The 23,316-nt window shown below is 42.9% G+C and overlaps 1 protein-coding gene across 3 annotated transcripts; it reads left to right on the forward strand.

The window, feature by feature from the left end:
• The first annotated feature begins 7,574 nt into the window (after positions 1-7,574).
• On the forward strand, positions 7,575-22,540 carry CNDP2 (carnosine dipeptidase 2). Of its 3 annotated transcripts, none has more exons than XM_071554923.1 (12): positions 7,575-7,648; positions 10,092-10,180; positions 11,150-11,293; positions 13,761-13,923; positions 15,456-15,544; positions 16,466-16,666; positions 17,173-17,257; positions 17,818-17,978; positions 19,871-20,035; positions 20,532-20,673; positions 21,263-21,410; positions 21,844-22,540. In XM_071554923.1, exons 2-12 carry the CDS (start codon positions 10,121-10,123, stop codon positions 21,911-21,913), a joined length of 1,428 nt encoding a protein of 475 aa, XP_071411024.1. In that variant the 5' UTR covers positions 7,575-7,648; positions 10,092-10,120; the 3' UTR covers positions 21,914-22,540. The 3 variants fall into 3 exon arrangements, with proteins under 3 accessions (XP_071411024.1, XP_071411025.1, XP_071411026.1); XM_071554924.1 differs by having other exon boundaries at positions 7,621-7,648; positions 10,068-10,180; XM_071554925.1 differs by lacking the exon at positions 7,575-7,648 and adding an exon at positions 7,780-7,798.
• Positions 22,541-23,316: the final 776 nt, after the last annotated feature.

A 23,316-nucleotide genomic window follows, 5' to 3' on the forward strand; every position in this document is an offset into this window, starting at 1 on the left:
GAGTAATCTATGTTTAAAATCAAATTAAATGCAGCCATCACTTACAACAGATCACAGTGCATTTACACATGGGTATGTCCATTTCTTGATTTCTCTTCTGAAAATCCAAATTTAAAGTAGAAAAAAATGGGAATTTAGGAAGATCACGGATGACTTTCAGTATCTGTTCTGTAAAAATTACTTTCAGTTTTTTCTTGAAGTTGTTCTCTGCAGTTTCTTTTCAAATGATGAATGGCTGGTTATGGAACAAGCTGCAAAATGACCCATTAGTGAAATTCAATTTTCTATCAGACTTTGCATGTAATTAGCTCTTCTTTAGGCAATGTATTGTGAGTTTGCATGCATCCAATATTGTCTGACATTTGTTCAGGAAAGAGTAGACTACTCAAGTTTCTTTGCCACTTACAGTGAACAGCTCATAATCATACCAAGGTTAAACATCCATTAGTGTGAGTGACTTCCCTGCGTTACTCCTGAACAAGAAATCTGTGTGTGGGATCCTGCTCAGCTGCCTGAGCAGCAGCAGTACCACTGCTCTGTGATGTTCCTCCTGTTACATGCAAGCATCCTCCAGGAACCTGAGTGGTTCTGGTGGCCAGGCCTCTTTCTGAGGAGCCACTGCTACACAAGCATCAATAACCAATATAATAATCAAGGAGTGCCATGGTGCTGCCTCCTGCTTTGAACAGAGTTGTTGGTGGCTATGGATTTCCATAGCTTCTTCTGCCAGCTCAGTCTTTGTACACTACTTGCTTGTACACTTCCTCATAGAAAAAGAGCAGAGAGGAGACTTTCCTTGTCACCAAAGCCAAGGTGATGCGTGTGTAGATGGGTCTTTCAGGAAATACAACATTCCTTTCTGTCTCTTCCCATGCCATTTTTAAATCTGGCATTGAGGCAGCTCTTCCTGCCACGCCTTTTTGGGTTTTGTGAGTTGTCTTTTGATGAGAAACTAATTTGAATGCTTTATAAGACACAAACGTATCTTTTGAACAAACTTTATTTGTTATGGGTGGGAGCCAGTGCTCACTGCTGTTCAGGGGAGCTATCCCAGAGTTTTTAGTTGGCTTTCAGCTCTAAGGATGTGTGATTACAAAAATCCCCACTGAAGTTAACTAGCCAGTTGTCCCTATCTACACTGGTGCAAGGGATAATCAAAATTTTGTCCTTTTTCTTAAAAGCAGAACTTCATACAAGCTTCAAAATATCTTTTTGTAATGAAGCTTTTGCTTCAGAACTTCTTATAATTAATTTGGCATTACTCTTCTCTTTTTTTTTCCTGAAGTGATATGTTGTCATCGTTTTCCTGTCTTCTGTTCACTGTAATTTTTATTTTCTACTTACATTTTTTCAGCTCTCCTTAGTCTTCAATGATTTACCTTTTATATTCTTCATAGTCCTTAGTTATCTACCACAAGCAGCCTCCCTCCTTGGAAGACTTTGTGTGTTGTAGAAGGAGTCCCTCTCCCACACCCTTACCAAAAGGCTTCTTCTGAAAAAAAAAAAAAGGTTCTTAATTCTGACCAAGTGTCAGTGGAATTGCTTTTTATTTATACTAAGGTACATAAAAGGATGAATACAGAGAGATGCCATTATTAGACAACATTTAATATTCCCTGGTTTTGCAACTCCCTGTTTCCTGCATGTAACTAAATTGTGCTCTCAGTCCATGCTGTACAGATGCACACACATATGTTCTTAGCAAAAGAACTCATAGCAAGTCTCCAAAAATTAAAAACGATTGCACTATTCTGGATGTGGTCCTCAGTCTGGCAAGAGAGGAGATCCACAAAGGGAGGGGGAATGGAAGCACAGTGAAACCAAAAAACACATCAAAAAGCAGCCCTGCAGAGCTGCATCTCTGGAGTAAAATTCCAGGTGGGGAAGCACTTAGACTCCATTTCATTGAGGAGAGCACACAGTGCTGGCCAAGTCACTTTAATATTTCTCTTTCACTTTGGCAAATCAACAACCTATAAAAGACCAAAATAAAGTCTCCCAACACTCCAAAATATATTCAAGGAGAATTGAAAATGACATCCACTCACACATATGGCATGCTCCAGGTGCTTTCAGCATGGATAAACTGGGCATAGTGTTGCGATGAAACACTGGGATGAAATACAGTGTAACTGAGATTAAGAAAAAGGGTAAATGTTTTGGCAGTTGGGCTCTGTGGTCATTCCAAAGAAAAGTCCTGGACTGAAGGAGTCTCCAAGGGTTGTGGTTCTCATTTGCAGTCAGACCACATCTAGCTGAGCTATTGACCCTTTTCTTGCCTGTCCATTACACGTGGCCTGTCCATTACATGACACACATCCCACCATTCACATTTGAGGCACAGACTTGTTATATTAATGCAGAGTTCCAGGACAAGCAGGCAGAAGCAGAGTGCTTTAGTGACTCAGGCAGAGGAACAGACAATGAACAAAGGGATGTAGGTACATTTTTCACTCCTCCCATTTTTCACTGGCACAACTGGACTAATACTTCAGCAAACAAGGAATCATTTGGCATGCTCATTCAATGACTTTCTAAGATATGTTGGCTCTGCAGTTTGCAAGCCAGTCTCCTCCAAGGTACTGGGAAAGAACAATTTACTAACAGCCTGTCACATCATTCTTTCATCTGTGTCTCAGAATCAGAAATGGGAACAGTACCTGCCCTCTCTGAGCACAAGATCCCCAAAACAGAAAGACTGCCTGTTCCTGGGCAATGTTAGTGGAACTGGGAGAATGCTGCCAAAAGCACATTGACATTTGGGCAATTTTCACATTGAATTTAGAAGAAAGATTTCTTTTCTTTTTCTTTTTTGTGCTGGCACTGTGACTCTCTCTCTAATTTGAGGCAGTCTCTCCAGCCCTCTAGACAGGTTTGCCAGTCTTCAGGTTTATTTTGAGGTTCCTGACAGTGACATTGCCAACATGTCACTGCTGCATCCTGAGAAGAGGACAGGGAAAACACAGGTTGCAATGCAGTGTACAGACTCAGCAAAATATCACTTATGGGGAAGGGCAAAACCACCTTACGTAAAGCCAGGAGAAAAAAGGAGCAAAGACTCTCCAGCAGTGCACAGCGAGACCTTTGTATTCTGCTTTTCCCTGTCATGGTTTGCAGATAAATCTAGTGCCTGAGATGGGAGACTTCACAACCTATGGTGTCCTGAACTGGCTTAGTTAAGCAACTAGAGACTGCTGAAAGTTTAGAGTAACCCAGGATATTTTGGTACTTTCTGAAGATAATGTTCTTACTCTAAATGAGTTTGGACTTCGAGGCCACTTGGTTTTGAAAAGCCACAGGTAATAGGTGAGTCTTTCATTGCTGGAATGTCAATGGCAAGGCAATTTCCAGGTACATGCAGGTCTGTTCACCTTTAGTCAACAAAATCAAACCCAGGAGAAGTGGGTGTATTTAAGGTTAACAATGTTAATGGAGTTAAGATAACCACATAGATGTGTACATGGCTGTGGTATTAATTGGACACACTTAAGTTTAAAAGGGATTAAAGCAACCAGTGAGGAATTCCTTAAACATCAGTTACAACCTGGCTATGCTATTGCTTTAAATTTACTGTCATCAGTCCAAAAAGTATTGTTCACAGGAAAACAAATAAATCCAACAAAGCTGCACTGTTCTGCATATCTGATCCTTTCAGTCTAGCAGTCTGCTCAATGCAGTGTGAATGCCCAGTGTATAGAAAGTTCAGCTTGTGACTCATCTAAGCAAAAACATGCACAATAAAGAAGAAAAGGGAAGTTGGAGCAGGAAGTAGCAAGATACAATAAGGAGGCAGAAGACAACTAATTTCAGCTTTTTATGTTTTTTTTCTTTTTCCCCTCACAAGTACAGTAAAGTAACTGTTGTGTATTTATCTCACTTAGCAGAAAAGCCAAAAAAATGAGCAATGGGAAACTTGTAGATGCCATACACCTGCATATAGGAACACAACCACCACTTGACATTAATTTCAAAAGAACTGAGGGTGAGATTTAGCACATTTACTGTAGCATCCATGGCAACTTTCTTCCTGTTTCATTATTTTGCATAGAATTTTTCAGAAAGGGTGGCCTCCCACAGCCCCGTGGCTCTCAGTCAGCAGTCATCCAAAAAGCTGATTCACACAGTTCTGTTTCAAAGACAATATATTTAAAAAGTAATAGAGCAGCTCAGAAGTTTAGATGTTTCTGTGTGGACCAGAGAAGGCTAGGCATCCTCACATTTTCTTTATAAAGTACCTTGCTTTGTCATCCCCTGTCCCTAAACCACTTCTGATAAACGTGTCTTTTCCTACCCTTCCTTTCTCTATATGTGTTCGTATATTCTTTTAACCTCCAAATTAACAGTCTTGTAAAACAAAACTGTGTTTCCATTACAAGGTCCTCAAAGCTGATAATTGGGCCTGTTATCCTTCAAAAAAAGTTGTTGTTTTCCCTGGGGTAGGTTACTGTATGGTTTCCATGTTGAGGATTTAGATTAATGCAGGCTTGCAGAAAACACAATATTTTCACTCTATGCTTCCCCAATGCTTTTATTTGGCAGCTCATGTCCTTGATTCTTATTTTTGTTTGAGAGTGTTTTGTAGGATGTGGGAAAAATATACTAAAAACTGCTTCCATGTAGGAACATGAGAATGAAAATAGGACACCAGAAATCATCCTTTGTCATGTCACTTAATACCTTTCCTAAATGCAACAAACTGCTTTTTAGAGGCAGGTTCTTCTCTCTGCCCCCTTTTTTTAACTTTTTCTTTTCTATTGTAACTGGGCAATATTTTTCTTAATTAAATGTGATAGAAACTTTATTCCAGTTTCTAAGTTCCACTGGTCCATTTGCAGTACATTTTGCCATCTGCTCTTCCACCAACACAGGGCAGTCCTGGTGTCAGAGTCTCCTTGTAGTCTGGGATGCCAGGAATGGCAAGAGCTCCCCATGGGGGTCTGTCAGGGCTGAGGCTGGCAAGCAGGGCCCATCCCACTCCCAGCCAGGAGCCAGGTATCTGGGGGGCAGTGGGGCAGCTCCATCCCCTGGCACCTCCCTGGGTACAGGTCAAGGCTCGTTTCAGTCTGTGCATCTCCAGTTCAACATGGCCCAGGGCCAGACCAGGCAGGGCTGTGGCAGGACTGCAGCCGTAGCTCAGGAGAGGCTGAGTGCTGGCAGTCCAGCCAAAAGCACTCGGCTGGGGAAGCCCTTGACTGCTGCCCCCCCACTGGCTGCCTGTGAGCCTCTCCCCACTGTCACCAGTAGGACAGGACAGCCCTTGCTGCTTCATCCCTGGCTGGCCCATAGCCCAGGTAGCCAAACATGCAGGGGAGGGGATGCCCTCAGGCCCTTAGAACCACTATGGATAACTGTTCTCCTCCTTTTTGTGCATTAACCCAAGCCTTAACACCAGTCAGGAAACATTCAAGATCAGGTTGAATGGGGCTCTGAGCAACCTGATCTAACTGAAGATGTCTCTGCTCTTTGCAGGGGCATTGGACTAGATGACCTTTAAAGGTCTCTTCCAGCCCAAACCATTCTGTGATTCTATAAAGCGTGCTTGCAACCATGGCTTTTCTCAGTCCTTTAAGTAGGTTACTTAAACCAAATTCATATGCTCAGAGACCCTTATTTTCCCTGACCATCTGAGCAGCCCCCTAGAGTCCTGCTGTGGTAGTTTCAGCTCATCATTCCTGTGTGACCGGAACTGGGCCAGGGACATGGGACAACACTCACTACAGACTCATGCAAGGTGCACCCCCTAAGGCACCAACAGCTGAGTTCCCAAATTACACAGTTCTCTCCCAGGGCAGCTCACAGACCTGTTGTTGACCAGCTGGTATGTCCTCCTCTTTCTTACTCATGTCCAGCTCATGAGCTCCCAGATACCTAATTTTGTCCTGGTTTTATTTCTGTGATACTCAGAGTTCCTTCCCTGTCCTGACTCCATCTCCCAGCTTTATGGCCTCAGCAAATTTCATCAGTGTATTTCCTAATATTTGTGGCACTAGGAAGGACATCACCCAAGAGGTTTGACTGAGTAATGAACCTCCCTCAGTAATTCAGGTAACAAATACTTTTACTACAGCCAAGGGCCAACCACTATTTTTACATTTATTTTAAGAGTGTCTATAAACCAGTATGAGATACCAAATTATTACATCCATGGATGGTTAACAGCTCTATGTATCAGAGCTATACCTTTACTCATGAACAGCAGCAGCTTCAGCAGTTCCCATCTTAAAAGGGCTTAATTTAGGGCAGGCACAAGCTAACAGCAAGCCTTACCTGATTGTTTTATAACTTGCATGTAGAATGACTATTACTGTCTGCTACAGTTGGGAGCTCAGAGAACTTTTCATTAGGTGACCTTCCTTCACTTTCACATCTTACTGTTCATACTACACTTCCCTTACCCATCTGAGGATACTAAATTGTGAGGAGCTGTTGACTTCCTTGACGGCAGAAAGGCCCTGCAGAGAGACCTTGACAAGAGGGATGGAGAAGCACCAACCACCAACACACCTGGATGGGGCAACAGAATGAAATGCTGGAAACCAATGCCATGGAAAGGGCTATGGTGGTCCTGGTCAAAAGCAAGTTGAATATGAGTCAGCAGTGCCCTGGCAGCCAGGAGGAACAACCGTATCCTGGGCGGCATCAGGCAAAGCATCACCAGTTGGTCGAGGTAGGGGATTGTCCTGCTCTGCTCTGCACTGGGGTGGCCTCACCTTGAATATTGTGCGCAGTTTTGGGTACCACAATATAGGAAAGATACTAAGCCATTAGAGAGCGTCCAAAGGAGGGCAGTGAAGATGGCCAAGGATCTAGAGGTGTGGTGGTGCATCTCCCCCACCCATAGGGTGCACTTGAAGCCTGTAAGAAGCAGCTGAGGGCTCTTGGTCTGATCAGCCTGGAGGAGACTGAGAGGAGACCTCATTGCACAACCTCCTCATGAGGGGAGAGGAAGGGCAGGCATTGATCTCTTCTGCCTGGTGATCAGTGATAGGATCAAAGGGAATGGCATGAAGCCAAGTCAGGGGAGGTTTAGGCTGGATATCAGGACAAGGTTCTTCACCGAGGGTGGTTGGGCATTGAACAGGCTCTCCAGGGAAGTGGTCACAGCACGAAGCCTGACAGAGCTCAAGCAGCGTTTGGACAATGCTCTCCAGTGTGACTGTTGGGATAGTCCTGCACAGGGCCAGGAACTGGACTCGGAGTTTCCAGTGCATCCCTTCCAACCCAGGATATTCTATAACTAATTCTATGATTCTATGAACCTTTCTAAACCTCATCTAAATCCACCTAAATCTATTTAATCTATCTAAACAACAACTGTAGGAAGATCATAAGGATACTCCCTTCCTCGACTGGGGTAATTCACTAATCCAGAATGGCTCTGCCCAAGACCCCCTCCCGATTTCTCACCTACTACATGCCCTTAGCCATCACAACTCGCCCTGGTTATCCCCGCTATTGTGTTTCTCATGTCTCTCACCCCGCCCGCAGGCAGTACGGCCGTACCAAGGCCCCGCCCCCCGGCACCTCCCTGCCCGCGGATTGGCCCCGCGGCGCGCGGCGTGGGGCGGGGCCAGCGCTAGGATATTTAAGGCGCGGTGGGCGGAGCAGCCGGTCCTGTGGCGAGGGAGGCCGCGGTGCTGCGGGCGCGGTGAGTGGCGGGCGGGGGGGCCGCTGTCCCTTTCCCTGGTGGCGCGGCGGCACCGGCGGGCGGGGCGGCCTGGCCTGGCGGGGAGGCGCCGAGAGGGGAGTGCCGGTACACGACGTCCCCGGCGTGCCGGGCCTTGCCTTGTGTCCCGCGGTAGGAAACGTCTACTCGGCCTCGGGGCGCGGCGGCGCCGGGGCTGCCCCTGGCGGGGATGGTGCCGCTGCCCCTTGGTCCCTTTCCCCACGCTTGCTGTCCCCCTCCGTGAGCCTCCCCCGCGCTGTCCCTGGGAAGCCCGCGGCGCGCTTCCCTCCCTCCCGCTCCGGGCCCTTGTGCTGCAAAACCCTGTAAAGTCACAGATTTAGCTTCTAAGTCAACCTCGTCCCGAAGAGCAAAGCCTGCAGCGTGTGCCGCTCCGGGCAGCGCCTTGGGAAGGCGGCGAGCGCTCCTAACTTGGTGCCCTGTTCTCCTCGGGGCACTAATGATGCTTGTGGATAGGGAGCGCCAGGTTGTCTTGGTGCACTGATAGTCCCTTGGATTTTCTTATTTCAAAGTGCAACTGTTCTCCAGTCCTGTGAAAAGGTGAAACAGTGGAGTTTCTTCTGCATTGGTAGGAAGGGTTCAGTACTCCACTCTGGAGGACTTTCAGGAAGTTCTGGCCCTGGTTTTGAAGAGGGAGGGGAAAGTAACATCCAGCCTTCTGTTGTGCACTGAGCAGTGTTTGCTTTTTCAAGTTTGAAGCATTGTGGGACAGGCTTTCTGCAGTGTGACTTGAGAGATTCAGGGCCCCTCTGATTTTTAAGACTACTGAACTATGTTTAAGGTGATATTTAAAGCAGTTCCTGCCTAAGAAAATAGTTCAGATTTTGTTTGTGTTGGACAGAATATCAGCGTCCGTGTAATAGGTTGTATTTTGTGTCTGTGCTGTGAAGCGAGAGTCCTGCTGTTACCATAGGAACTGGCTGACTGAAGGGGAGGGTCAGATGCACTGAGTCAGCCTGTGTGCTGATGTCTCTGAAAAGCTCCAGGTGAATTCTACCTGAGCTCTCACTGCACATGAGGAGGGTGGTTTCATTAGGGAAGCCCAGCCTCAGTGAGAAGCATTCCTTTAAACTTGACTATGTTCATATAGTCCTTCTGAAGGTGTTTTCACCTTCAGAGAATTGAAGAGGAGGCTTGACCTGGCTGTCAGGTGGCTTGAAGTTGTTCTATTGGTGTTTAAAGCTTGTTATCCGAATTGAAACTTAATGGATGCTTTAAATTAAATTGAAGCTATTTTTGATGAGGGAAAGGATTTCTCTGTGTTAAACACCAGTATCTGTTTAAGTACAAACCTACTTGAAAGAAAATACATGAGTCTCTTAAATTTGGGATGGTGCTTGTGTTGCAGTATATTGTGTGGGACAACCTGCAGCTTCAAAGTATTTGTTTCAGCTATGTAGAGTAGTCAGCTGTTCAGAAAATCCTAAGACAAACATATGCTTTTAACAACTACCATGCTTGTCTTGTGACCACTGTGCAGAAGTAGAAGAAAGGCTTAAAGAATCTGGCATAAAGCTGACTCAACAACATACTGAATCACAGTGGCTGGTGCTGCTGAACATGCTTGTTCAGTGTATTACACGAGCACTGAAATTTTTCTCCTGGTCCAGGCACTTGGGTTTCACATGCATATTTCAGGGACCCTCCTTCTCTGGAGGTATTCGAAAGCCTCCTGGGCACAATCCTGGATCATATGCTGCAGGGGATCCTGCTGGAGCAGGAAGCTTAGATCAGATGACTTCCAGCAGTCCCTTCCAACTTTACCCAGTCTCTGATTTGTAAAGCTCATTATTTTCCTAGCTTAGAGGAGGTGCTGTATCTTTAGTTGTAACTTGAGAACTAAGTTTAGACTTGTTTTTTCTTGCTTGAGGGGACAGTATGTCTTTTCAATATTGTTTTCAAACTGATAAGAAAGACAGAAAACTGAGAAGGGGAGAGGTCTTAGGTTTTCTCATGTGAACTTTGGTTGAAACTAAACCAAAAGAAGGAAGTGGTAGCATTGAAGTAGTCACTGACCACTTGCTCATGGCCTGGTGGAGCTGGCTTCTGGTCCCATGGTTTCTCTGACCCTTTTTGGAAAGTCTGAGTGGCACGTTGGACTTTAAAGAGAAAGAAAGCACAGTTCTTAAGCTGCCTGCTTTTAACCTCCCTTGCAGAGCATTAAGGGTGGTGCTTGGACCTAGCTATGAGGATTCAAGCCTATGGCATGCTGTTAGTTGAACTCATAATGAAATCTACTCTTTGAAGTTGCATTTCACTTGAGTGAAAGGGAGGGGCCTCAAGTTTTATATTAGAACAGCTTGGCTTGTGGGATTAGCAATTGAAAGGTGAAAGTCTTCTGTAGCTGCTTGATTACTGACTGTTGCTTCTTAAACCTGTGAAGACTAAATTATTTTTCTGTCACAAGATCTTCAGCAACACCATTCTAGTCAGAAAATGTCTGCTCTTGAAACCCTCTTTAAATACATTGATGAACACCAGGACCTCTATGTTCAGGTAAGTTTTCTTTGAGTTTTGTCCTGCAGCACAGGCAGCTTTGGGATATTAAAAGTTAAGTCATCAGATTCACACTTGTTGTTGCACCTGTATAATATGTCCAATAAGAGAGAGTAATGTCAAGTAATTGGAGAGAGGGGAGAGGAAGCAGCAGACAGATGTAAGTGATTTGAGTCCAGCTAGAAAAGTGTTCCTTAAGTTTAGGCATAGTTCTGTTTAAATGCCTAGATCTCTCTGTTAGATTTATTAGGAAATGATCTATTACCGTATAGTGCAACCAGTGAACTTCTTTAAAGGTATAAGAATTTTGACACTGGCTCCTGAATGCAGAACTAGGTTTCTAGTCTCTTCTCTTTTGAGATGGGAGGAGATGAAAGATCTAAATGAGGCTGGAATGAACCTTTCTTGTTTGAAACCATTTATGTTGGGGTACAGAGGGAGAGGTTACCCTTTCCAAAGAGAGAGTTTTCGCTGTCTGACCTGCTATTTCCTTGCAGCTTGTACTGCAGTCCCTTTCACCTGTGAAGGAATCAGTGGTACACCAGTGTGTACTTGGGCATGAACTATGCCAAGTGTTCAACTTGATTTCTGTCAGTTGCTCTTGCTGATTTCACAGGGAGAAAAAGCTCAAGTAGCCTTTCTGAGAAGCCTGAAAGACATTAGCTGGTTCTGGATAGTTGAAGAACAGCAACCAAAAAGGCACACTATGCACAAGCTGTCATACTCTTAAGCTTACCTTATGTATCTGTAGACTTTGTGCTGCACTGCAAAGGTGGCTGTAGGAGAGTGAGGTTTTAGAGTGCTTTTGAGTGTAATAGTAGTGATTAGAGTACTTCTGTGAGCAGAGAACAGAACTGATTTACCTCAATTTAAGCTTGACTCAAAACAGTGTTTGTTGAATTACAGGGTATTGTATTTGTGTAGTGCCTGTTGTGTAGTAAAAGCTGCAGCTCTTCCATTTCTCTGTAGCGCCTGGCTGAGTGGGTGGCAATCCAGAGTGTGTCAGCATGGCCAGAGAAGAGGGGCGAGATCAGACGCATGATGGAGGTTGCTGCGAAGGATATTGAGCGACTGGGAGGCACAACCCAACTTATGGATATTGGGAAACAAAAGGTATGTGAGCCTTTATCTCCATGTCAGCTTAGCAGAAAATGTCTCTAGAAGACAAGGTGTTTTGCACAAGAAGGTGCTGGTTTCTTATGTTCCCAGTAAGGAAGGCGCTTAAGACTCCAGAAAGTGTAATTAAAAATGCTGTTTATTAGAGTTACCACTATAATGAAAGAGGATAGTATAGATACTTGTCCCTGCACCATCTAGCAGGAATCCAACCAGCATTCATGAGAATGTGATACCATTCCATTTATTCATGCTCTTTGACTCCACTGCCAAACAAAACAGATATTCACGTGAGAACTTCTTATTGCACTTTTACCTAAAATCAAGGACATGCAGGCAGTGCAATCACCACTGTCACATGGGAACTGCCGTTGGGTTACAGTCAATGCCTCAGTTTATCCTACAGTCCAGGGACAGGCAGAGCACATGCAGGCAGGAAGGTGAAGCTGTGCATGCAGCATAGGATAGTAGAGGCTTTGGGGTACTGGGGTTAACTGTGCATCACTAATTCATTCATGTCTGATAGTCTCTGGTCAGGGTCACCACACAAGGGTCTTGTGGGTAGTGGTCTAGAAAGGCACAACCTGTTGGGGTGTAGCATAAGTCTTGCCTGCTACACAGTCTGAACTTTCTGTTAAAAACCTTTCTTTATAGTGAACTTTGGGATCCAGATCAGTTAAGCATGTTGTGTTAAATATTGGACTGTATTAAATGTGTTTTAAATACTTTTCTAATGGCATGTGAGCAGAACACCTGCAAACAAAAGTGTTAGACCTTTTTAACAATAGGCTGGTGTTGGTCCTTGGACCCACAGAGTGTAAGGATTCTGACTGACCTTTTGATAAATCTTCCAAAAGACCTTTGGGCTCTTTCAGAAGTGTTAGTCAAGGAATACCATTGTTCCCTTATGTGATACAAAAGTATCATTAAATAAATGAGTTCCCTCCTTATTTTTAGCTATCCAGACTGCTTTTTTACCCCTGAGAAATGTATATTCTTAGTAGAAAAATAATGATAATCTCATCCTTGGGAACCATCCACTTGATGTGCTCATCCTTTGAAGTGCCTACTCACTAGATGCCACAGAATAAGACCCATGCCAAAACTGCTAGACTAGCATTTGGATGGTGGCATTAAAAATTGTCTTGTACTAGTGTGTTTGCTAGTTTTAGAAGATGATTATTGTGATTGGTGGGAAAGGCTGCTGAGTGAAATCTACATCTGTTGGGATCTTCTGATGAGTTCTTGCCTTTGGCAACTGGATTACATTTGTTTGTAGCACTACAGGTCCCAGCAGGAAAACAGCTGACCTGTGTCCTCTTGGGAGGGAATCTGTGGGATAATTCTAGGTCTGCTACTACATACAGCCTAAAATCCCATCAAAAGTGTTTCAGTTATTTCAGAGACAAAGTTGTTCCTTTCATCACTAAGTCTTTGGTAGCAAGAACTGATTTTTAGAGTTTTATATGTAACATTTTTATTTAGGAACTTTAATCCAGTTGCAAAAGTTAAGTTCAGTATTTAGTTTTATATTAGGTATAGACAGAACTAGTCAGCATATTATGTACATTGTTGTTATATCTATGAAGGACAATGTAAAGCAACTGGTCAGCTCCCCTGATCAAACTTACCTTACTGCTGCACAGCAGATTGTTCTGTGTACTGATTACTGTAAATTCTTGCAGTATTGCTTTAATCATGTAGAGCTGCAGCTGGTTAAGGACCATGTAACCTGGTGATAAAGAAACTGGAGTTTGGAGCCCATATGAGCAAAAAGTCAAAGCTGATCTTGATCTGCTGAACAGTGTGTAATTGTGTTCACCGGGAGGGAAATACATGCTGACTGAGAACAGCATGTGATAGTTGCTTCTGGGGTATTCCAAAGGGCTAAGCCAAGTTCAGCTCTTGAACTGAGTTCATCAGCACTACTCTGCCCTTAGCTTAACAGTGTAGACTGATGTAGACAAATACAGCTGTTTTGCTGATCTTATTTGGTTGTAGGCATGTGTTATACTCAGAGATACCACTGTCAGGAAATTTTTGTTTAGGGAGCTGTACTGTGAACAGGATGAAAGTGCAGTGATAAGCAACACAAAATGCAGTATTGACTGGAGTTTATCACTTATGCTTAGGTCAGCATTAGATGTGGCAGTTTGGTGTGCTGTCAGCTTGCTCTTCTAAAATCTGATGTAGGATTGGTAGTTTAAAGCTACAGTTCAGAGTGGGTTGGAAGATTTTGACTGTTACTGGGACGTGTCAGGAAGGTAATTGGCATGATGCCATCATCCCTTCATTGGCACCTTGCTTCTGGCAATCACTTTGAGTAGCTCAGTTTTATTTAGCTCTGCTCTGTGTTTCCCTGATGTCGTAACCTCCACAGTATTAAAATAATTTATTTATCTGATAAAGACATGCCCCTCTGACATTCCACTTTTGAATAAAACTTCTTCCTGCCTATTTTTAGCTGCCTGATGGATCAGAGATCCCTCTACCACCAATTGTTCTGGGAACACTTGGCACAGATCCACGCAAAAAGACAGTGTGTGTATATGGTCACCTGGATGTTCAGCCAGCAGCACTAGAGGATGGCTGGGATAGCGAGCCCTTCACACTGGTAGAAAGAGATGGTAAGAGCAGTGGGTTTCATAAACTGATGAACACTTCTTTAACAAGTGTGAATTCCTCAATTGTTCTAAAGTTATGCTGTTGATTGAAAGGGGGAAGGAGAGTAAGAACAAGTATGAGTGTTTATTTAATACTGTTGAGGTAAAAATATGCAGGAGGGGAAATGGTAAAGAAATAGAACTGCAAAATCCCAGCTGCTCTCAGGGCTTGTTTCCTTGTAGCTACAGCCCAGTCTTAACCGCTGCTTTCCATGGGAACAGCTTGTTACCAGAAAGCTTTTTAGAACTGGATTCTTGTGCTGTTCACAACTTGCTGCCTGTAAGATAATGTCAGGCTACAGGGATTTTGAACCATTACTCAGAAAAACAACTCACCACAACTTCTTTATGCCTGGAAACAGAAGTGGTGCAGCAGTGTCCCTGGGTTGCCTTGTGTTTGCAAACTGTGCTACCATGAGCGCTGTAGCAGCTGCATTTTGCAGAACTGGTGCTCAGACAAGTGTCACTCTCCCATAAATGGGGATGAAGAAATGGTGCAGTAACTCTTGTTGAAACAACACATTGCCAGTAGCCAATAAGACTAAAACTTTTTTATTTAAAGCTGGTGCTACCAACAGCCTCTTCCTTGTTCCACTTTCTCATTGTCTGCGTCAAAGGTCAAATGAATAGAAGGACATTAACCACCTGTGTTGCATAAGTGTTAATGATTGCCAGGAAAAGGAGTATCTGTGGTAACTAGTATTTCTACCTGGGGCCTTGGTCACAGGTGGCAGAGTCCAAGTTACTAAACTGGATTATCTCATTTGATAGCAAGACCTAGACTTGTCTTGGGCTGTGGCTTGTCTCTGTGCAGCCTGGCAGTGCAAGAGACATTCACCAATGGCTTTTTAAATGGCAAGCTGTCTGTTGTGTTCTGTCACTGTGATTACACCTGGTGCTTAGAAGTTGTAGCCACAGCTCTGAGTTGCAACGATATCTGCCTCTGTGATCCTACATGCTGTGTTTTCTGGGAATTCCCTGTAGCCTGTAAAAACTCATCTTTGACTAAGTCCTTTCTAGGGAGATCCACTCTTATCTGTATAATCCACTGAACTGATTTGTCACTAACTACTGAATTCTTACTCTTCAAACAAAGAATTTATTGAATTGAAGCTAATAGTGGATAGGTTTCTGTCAAAAGGAGTGAGCTTGTTTCTATACACTTATACTGTGTTTGTAGAAAATTACATTATTGTGAATGATAAGGTTGTTACATCTTTTCCAGGCTTTGATTCAACTCCTATCCAGGGAGCAGCTGGGGAAAAAGATGGGGTAGCTCTCTAAGTGGGAGAACTGTTGCAGTCCTGTACCTATCCCACTTGCAAGAGTGTATGAAGCAGCATGCAAAATTGCTGCTTTAGAAGAATCAGAAATGAAATTTTATATAAGCAGGGCTAAGAGATTATCCAAAAAGATGTTTTCTTCTGTAGGCAAGAGATGAAGCTTCATCCTGGTATTTTTTTCCACGCTGCTTAATTTGTATCTTGTTTCTACAGGGAAGTTATATGGTAGAGGATCAACAGATGACAAAGGTCCAGTGCTTGCCTGGCTGAATGCCTTGGAGGCTTATCAACAAACTAACCAGGTATGTGCCCAAAACATATTCTGCTTTTTTACATATACTGAGTCTAGCAATAAATGTTATCCAAGCCACCAGCCCTTGTGAGGGAAGCCTGCTGATTCAGCCAATTAGAGGAATGATGCAATAGTCCTGCAAATTCCCTTATGTCCTAGTAGGGTTCAGTTGACTTGCTGACAAGTCAATCTTGTAGATGCTTGGTTTGCACTTTAAACAATTTTCCTTTAATGAAATGTGTAGGAAGGAAGATACATATGCAAGGATGTGGAGCAGGATTAGTAATCAAATGTGATCAATATCATGTAGCCATGCTGAATTATCTTGACCTTTATCAAACTTAATGTCTCACTGCCACAGAGCTCTAAGAGGTCTACTTAGTAACACTGACCTGCAAGTTTTGTTTCTGTGCAACAAAATGTGCAGTCAGAAATAGCTCAGTGTGTCTGCTTGATCTTGGCAGACAAGTTTCTATTACTTGTGAGAAGAATGACCAGTTCTCAGTTCCTGTCAAGGTATATAGAATGTGATACACTGGATAGACAGGGTAGCTCTGATGCTCCTCCTGTGGCCTGCAATTTCTGTGGTTAGTATTAGTTTTCGTAGCCTGGTGACTTAGCTTTGGCAGTAGACTTCTGCTGTGTTCCCACAGTTAAGGGGCTGGGGAACAAGCTGTTCTAGAGCTCAGTTAAACTTCTTTGAAGAGTTTGAATTCCATCAAATGAAGGGTGGTATAAGTGCCCTCAACACCTCAACATTAGTGCAGTCCAAACTTTATAATAGTTGGTGTATATTTAACAAATTCCACTGTCATGGAACTAATTTACCCATGTCCATTTTTGTGCTTTGAGAACAACAAATGAAAATTACAATTTGCTGAAGTAGTCCAGTATGTTCATTCTTCATCTGTTCTTGTTTTTCATTTCAAAGGAGTTTCCAGTAAATATTAAGTTCTGCCTAGAGGGTATGGAAGAATCAGGATCTGAAGGCCTTGATGAACTGATTTTTGCTCAGCGAGAGACTTTCTTCAAAGATGTGGATTACGTTTGCATTTCTGACAACTACTGGCTAGGCAAGAAGAAGCCTTGTATAACTTATGGTTTGAGGGGCATCTGCTACTACTTCATAGAGGTAAATACTGAGATACACTGCAAAACTGGTTTTACTAAACTGCGTTTTCTACTGGAGAAGAGAGTTGTAGCTCAGACTTTTTCATATCAATAGCTTTTCTTCAGAAAATGTCAAACTGACTCCTTAAGTAGAATGGTTTCTCCTAATTTTCTAAATTAACTTTATTTTATTACCCTATCTTCATCCTTGTGTGGATGAAGCAAGATAAGCTAGCACTTTCTCTGGAGGATTGTTGCATAGTATAGATATCTTCATCCAGATAGATCCTTGAGTGCAGGAAGAGATGTCACCACTGAAGTCCCCAAGGCTGGGACAGTCAGTAGTAAGGGCATGTACTCTATAGAGCAATAAAAAGCAGATTTACTTCAGTGCACTACAGCTGAGGGGTCTGGTTTCAAAACCAGATGCATTCTCAAAATACATGCAGGAAAAAGCTAGGGTAAAGGTCTTTGGTGCATTTGACTGTATCTTCATGATTAACTTGAGTCTTAATTCATTTAAATCAGGTGGAATGTTGTGATAAAGACCTTCACTCTGGAGTTTATGGTGGCTCAGTACATGAGGCCATGACAGATCTCATTGCTCTGATGGGTAAGAAAATGTGGGTTTCACTAAATGCATTTAAAATGGGAGTAAGAACCATTAAAGCATGAGTAAATTTGCAGTGTGGGAGGTTGGTAAGGGCTACTTACACTAGCAAAGCAATGACCAATGAAATGGAGCTTGCCGGGTACGCAAGGCTAATGCCTTAGATACAGAAATATTGTGAAGGTCTTCCCAAGAAGTTGTCTGTCTACTCGAGCTTCCCCTAAAATCTTGCTGCAGATTTGCATGTTAATTAAACCAGCTGCCTCCTTAAACTCTGCTATGGATGCGATATTGAACTCCTTTGTAATCCTGTCTTCAGCCAGCCAAATGCAACAGTAGAATGAAATACAGTAGCACGCAAGTGCACATTTTGGATAGCTACAAATTCTGTAAGTGCCTTCCATGCACAGTGGTGCATGATCTGGGAGGTAAAGGTCTGAATTGCATAACATTTACAGAGTTTTCAGAAAGCCAAGACCTCTGTTTCCCAAGGAAAGTGTTCCCTGCAATGATATGTTGTATATTTTGGTTGAATACTGATATTAGGTGTTTCTTGTTTACAGGTTGTCTTGTAGACAAGAAAGGGAAAATCCTCATCCCAGGTGTTAATGAAGCAGTGGCACCTGTCACTGATGAGGAGCTGGCATTATATGAGAAGATTGATTTTGACCTGACAGAATATGCAAAAGATGTAGGAGCAACAAGACTCCTGCATGATGTAAAGGTGTGCTGCACTCCTCCCTCTCTACCCTGCTTAGATTAAGTTATCTATTTTAGTAGAAGACAGAAACAAGCTTCTGTGGATACATGTATAGTTACCAAGTAATTTAGTAGGCAGAGGATTTATCTGGTATCTTTAAAATTGTGAGAATGCCTTGAGGATATTTTTGCCTTCTGTATGGTTGACTGCATACTTTACTCTTGCTGAAGAGCTGCTAGTGTTAGGTTATTCCATTTTTAAGACAAGCAGTCTAGACAACTTGAAATTTCCTCCTTAGTCTTTGTATAGTAGCATGTTAAACTTGTACAGAATTTTCTTCATCTAGTGCTATTCTCTTAATCCTAGATAAGAATGTTAACAGATTTCCAGAGGTCACATAGCACATTTATACAAAACGTCTCATTTCCTACATCTGTAGAAAGTTCAATGAGTTATCAGAAATAAAGCAGTTTCTTAGAGAGGATAGCTCATTAGGTGAAAAAAAAAGCTTGAAATCTAGTTATGATGAATTTAAGGTTGACATTCTGAACATCCTCCCAGACTGGCAAGCAAGGACTGTTTTGTAGTCATGAACTAGGCAGCTGCCCAAATCTTTGAACAGGCTCAAGTTCAGTAAACTCATATCTGAAGTAAAATGTTCATCCTGGGAGCTCTCCAAATGAATACTTTTAACAGCATTAAATCTTACAAGGTACAGGTATTACATACTAATTTTAAAACTGTAGATGTAAATACATCTCCTGTCATAAAAAGCAGACACAGATGTTGTAAAAGGCAAGTTTACATATGCAGGTCTGTCTTCTGTCCTAGTACTGTCAGAAGACGACTTCAAACTGAGCTCAAATAGGTATAAGTAACAATTTGGATCCTCAACCTTGTCTTCATGTGCTCAGGTTTATATCAACTGGGAGCACACAGACTTCCTTGTTTAGCCTTGTCCTGTAAAGTAATGGATGAATTATAGCTTGTATATAAAGAGGAGCTGGCAAGATGCTCTTTGTGATACAGAACCGAACCTCTCCAGTCTTGGCTAAACTGAAATCCTAGCTACGGGAGTTGTAGGCTGCATGCATGCCAGAAGAGTTTTAGGGCTAAGGAGAGATATGGAAGAGAGGTGAGAAAGGTGTAACTTCCAGGTGAGAAACAATATGCTTGAGAGATTTGAACTGTGACAGTTACATTTGCTTTGAAAGAAGATTAGAGGCAGGTTGTACCTGGAACAAACCAAACTGTTCACATAAAGGCCACCAAATTTCTAAGCCTCCTGAATTTCTGCAGTGAGGTTCAGGCTTGAGACACTGTAGCTGTGTGTATAGGGCAACTCAACAGCTGTATTGAGTTCAGGGTCCAGTGTACTCAACAGCTGTGTCCAAGGCAACACGGAGGAAATGGAGATTTAATCAACCTGGAGATAAGGCATTTTAATATAGCTAATGATGTAAAGAAAGCCACGCTTGTATGCCTCAGCCTGAGCAGTGGTGAGGCTTTTAGAAAGTGTGTGAACTTCAGCATGCGTCTTGGTGATGAAGCCATCTGCCTGTCTAGAGGCAGTGGCAACTAGTTTCCTGTACACTCACTGCACACTGTGCTTGAACACCTTATAAATGGTGCTTGTGGCCTGGCAGAAGCAGACTGGTCACATCCTGTAAGCTCCATAACACTAGGAGAAAGCCAAACTAGAGCTATTGAATCCATGAAGGTGCTGAAAACCCAGCTGTTGTATCAAAATGAGTGCCTAGTGGGAGTAACAGCTTCTGAGTGGACTTCAGTGAGCTGCATTTCTCCATGGGAGAAAGCATTGTTTCTGGCAAATTCTTTATTAGATTGACAGTTCCCTACAGTACAGATTTCTTCAAACTTCATGTAACCTTGCATCTTTCTCTTTGCTTCTGCAGAGAGATATCCTTATGCATAGGTGGAGATACCCTTCCTTGTCTCTCCATGGAATTGAAGGAGCCTTCTCAGCCTCTGGAGCCAAGACTGTTATTCCTAGGAAAGTGATTGGCAAGTTCTCTATCAGGCTTGTGCCAAACATGACTCCTGAAGAAGTTACAAAGCACGTATGTTGAGATGGATTGCTGGTATCAAAACAACTACTGTCTCTAAACTTCTCCTGTTCCCCGTGCCTGGGGGAAGAGTTTTTCTGTTTTTTAAAGCAGTTCTGTCCAGTTACTTTGCTACTGTCTTCCCTGTTCTGCACCTCAACATGAGTGCTGGTACCACACTGGACTGTTGGGATCTGACTATGCAATTTCTCTGAACTCAAAGAAAGAGTTTAGTATTATATGCTAATTTAATTGTAGGCACTTGGATAACCAGAAATGCATATTCAAACCCATAATTTGATGTATTGATTAACTGTTCTGTGGTATACTGTTAATTTGCCTGAAGGAGATATTCTGACTTCAGAGCTGAGAATCATGGGAATAATATGAAAAATAGCAATAGGAAAAGTATTGCTGCACAGTTATAGTGACCTGGAAGTCCCTAAGATGGACTTTACCAGTGTTCCTACGAGTGCTAACAGTACATAAGATTGTCCAATCTTTTTTACAGGTTGAAGACTACTTGAACAAAAAGTTTGCAGAGCTGCAGAGTCCCAACAAATTCAGAGTGTACTTAGGCCACGGTGGAAAACCTTGGGTGTCAGACTTCAACCATCCCCACTACATGGCTGGTAGGAGGGCGATGAAGACAGGTCAGTGGTTCTTTCATTTGGCATTAGTGATATTAAAAAGCTTCTGTTCCAGCACATCAAGAAACATTGAGGAGGCCATGTTTGCTGAACATCTGAGCTTACCTAAATAACTTTGGCTCACTAAGTAATGAAGCATGTCGTGTGCAATCCTTAAATTGAAGTCTGAGGTAGAGGAAGAAAAGAAACTGAATATCCAATTCATTCACACAGTTCTGGAACAAGTCCGTTGGTGTGGTGTTGCTTTTGCACAAGGTTGAGACTGTTAGTTCAGATCACCTGCTCAGCCAAATTCTTTGAAGCTTAGTCATCCTATCACCCTTCTTAATTGATTTTAATGGGCAGCTAGAGCAAATCTGACTTGTGTTGGTGTATAAACAGGCTTTCAGATGAAGTGCTGGTGTGTAACTGTTTGAACTGAACTCTCAAAGTGTTATATCTGCTGGGGGGAAGCTCCTCATTGTATGGCCTGTGCAGTTTGGCTGATTTGGCCAGCACCTGGTACAGACATGATTAGTACTTGATGGTTTAAGTAAGGATTTGTTGGAAAAACAAATATAACTCCAAACTGACTAGAGTATCACTTGTCTAGTTTTTGGAGTTGAACCAGACCTCACGAGGGAGGGAGGAAGCATTCCTGTTACCCTTACTTTTCAAGAAGCAACAGGCAAGAATGTCATGCTGCTTCCTGTTGGAGCTGCAGATGATGGTGCCCACTCTCAAAATGAGAAGCTAAATAGGTAAGAGAGTATTTATCCCTGTGGCAGGGTGATTTTACTGTGGGCCTTGGCATATATTGTGAAAAACACTAAGAAATGAACTCGTGCTTTTTTAAATTCTCTGGAAGGCATTGCCATTTCTCTCTAGTAGAGAATGATTGGTTGGATAGCTGGATTCTTTACTGCTTTGGGCTTTATAGACTTGAAACCAGAAGCAGGTTTTATACTTTGATCTCTAAGCTTGGGTACCCCCTACCCAAGAGTGGTGTTTGTCTTGCCAGGGAGAAGCTTGGGAAGCTTCCCCCACGTGGGAAACTTGGGAGTAGTGCCTGTTGCCTGCAGCAGCAATGCCTGTAGTTGTCATGCGCACAGGACTGATGTGTGGGCTTTGCAAAAAGCATACCTCCTGGAAATACAGCTCAACTAAGGCTAATGTAAGCTGTCTTCTTTCCAGGTACAACTACATCCAGGGAGTGAAGATGCTTGGTGCTTATCTCTATGAAGTTTCCCAGCTGAAGGACTAAGTTAGACACCTCACCTTCTGGTTTATGGATCAGAAGTCTGAATTTTCTTACAAAATGTCATGAATTACATGGCTCCCCTCTTCCCCCAACACTCCACCACTACTGCTTTGGTGGGGGAGAGGGAAGCAGGCAATTCCATTTGACAAAGATGATATACCAAAAATACTACTTTAAATGCATACTTTAAATTACAAGGCTATTCCTTACCTGGTCAGCAGTCCTGAACTGCATCTTAGTCTCCTCTGTATCACTTCAGTTTGCTGTACTCATCTACTGTTCCTGTAAAGCAAGAGGAATGGTTTGCTCTCAACAGTTTAAGCAGCCACAGCAGTTGCTGAACTGTCAGCCAAGTCTAAGGTTCTTATACCTGGGTATGTCCTTGAAGTAAGTAATCAGTGACAGATTATGGGGCTACACTGGAATGTGTTCAGGTATAGTGAGACATCTGTCTTTGCTCACTGAGTGATTTGGAAGAGCAGTTTGTCTCTTGTGGTTTATGCCTGCCTGCAGGTTTCAATTTACAGTGAATCAGGGTATGACAAATTTCACTGTGGTAATGACTACTGGTCATTTTTGTAAAGCTGCCTTTGTACTACCAAAAAAAGGATAATAAACAATCATGCTATAGTTTGGCTCTTGCTCTCTAAAGATTAAACAATTACTTGAGAGGGAAAGCAACTTAGGGAACATGGGAGGAACACTTCTCTTGCTATAGAGGCAGATGAGCAACATGGCTACGCAGATCTGGGGATCCAAATACTTGTTCCTAGGCTCTGGCTGCATTACAGTTTGTTGGCTTGTAGTAGCTGTTGCAAAATCCCATTGTCCTGAGAGAAAATGTTTCATTTTGGTTCTGTAAACCAGGTCATCACAGTGTAGCACAAGTGATGAAGAGTGGGTGGAATTTGTGATCTCTCCCTGCTTATGCCTACTCATTGCAACTACTGACTGATGTTCAACTTCAAGCTGTCTTCTGCATACTTTTAAACTCCAACACTTCTGTTATTATGTCAATCCCCCCCTCGCCTCTTACATGTGTGTTAATGCGAACTAGATTGAGATCCCTGATTCTAAATTACCTGATCAGCACCAGCAGCCTAAAGCAAGTAGGTATTTCAAGTGATGATGCTTTGCTCTGAGAGCATGGTGCAGTCCTGTATCCTGACTGAAGTGAGCAGCATATGATGCTTTCTCCCTTAAGGGCCAGAAGGGAGGAATGCCTTTTTTTTCTGTTTTTCACTGTTTCTTGATCTGGAGACTTAATAGTGAAAAGCTCTTGGGGCAGGGAGTCTTCTGGTCTCACTGAAGCTTCTGTAGATTCTCTGCCTTGTTTTGTTCTTTTTAGTTTGTCATTGAAGTTGATGGCTGCAGATAATCTGGTTGGTACTATTAAACTCTGCACT

The sequence above is a fragment of the Pithys albifrons genome, chromosome 4, assembly GCF_047495875.1.
Source record: "Pithys albifrons albifrons isolate INPA30051 chromosome 4, PitAlb_v1, whole genome shotgun sequence".
In the NCBI taxonomy this organism is placed as follows: domain Eukaryota; kingdom Metazoa; phylum Chordata; class Aves; order Passeriformes; family Thamnophilidae; genus Pithys; species Pithys albifrons.

Excerpts from the sequence above, each read along its gene's own strand:
- CNDP2 (XM_071554923.1), top strand. The coding sequence starts at position 10,121 with ATGTCTGCTCTTGAAACCCTCTTTAAATACATTGATGAACACCAGGAC. Across the intron at positions 15,545-16,465 it reads CTTATCAACAAACTAACCAG|GAGTTTCCAGTAAATATTAA; the intron begins GTATGTGCCCAA and ends TTCATTTCAAAG. Across the intron at positions 17,258-17,817 it reads AGATCTCATTGCTCTGATGG|GTTGTCTTGTAGACAAGAAA; the intron begins GTAAGAAAATGT and ends TCTTGTTTACAG.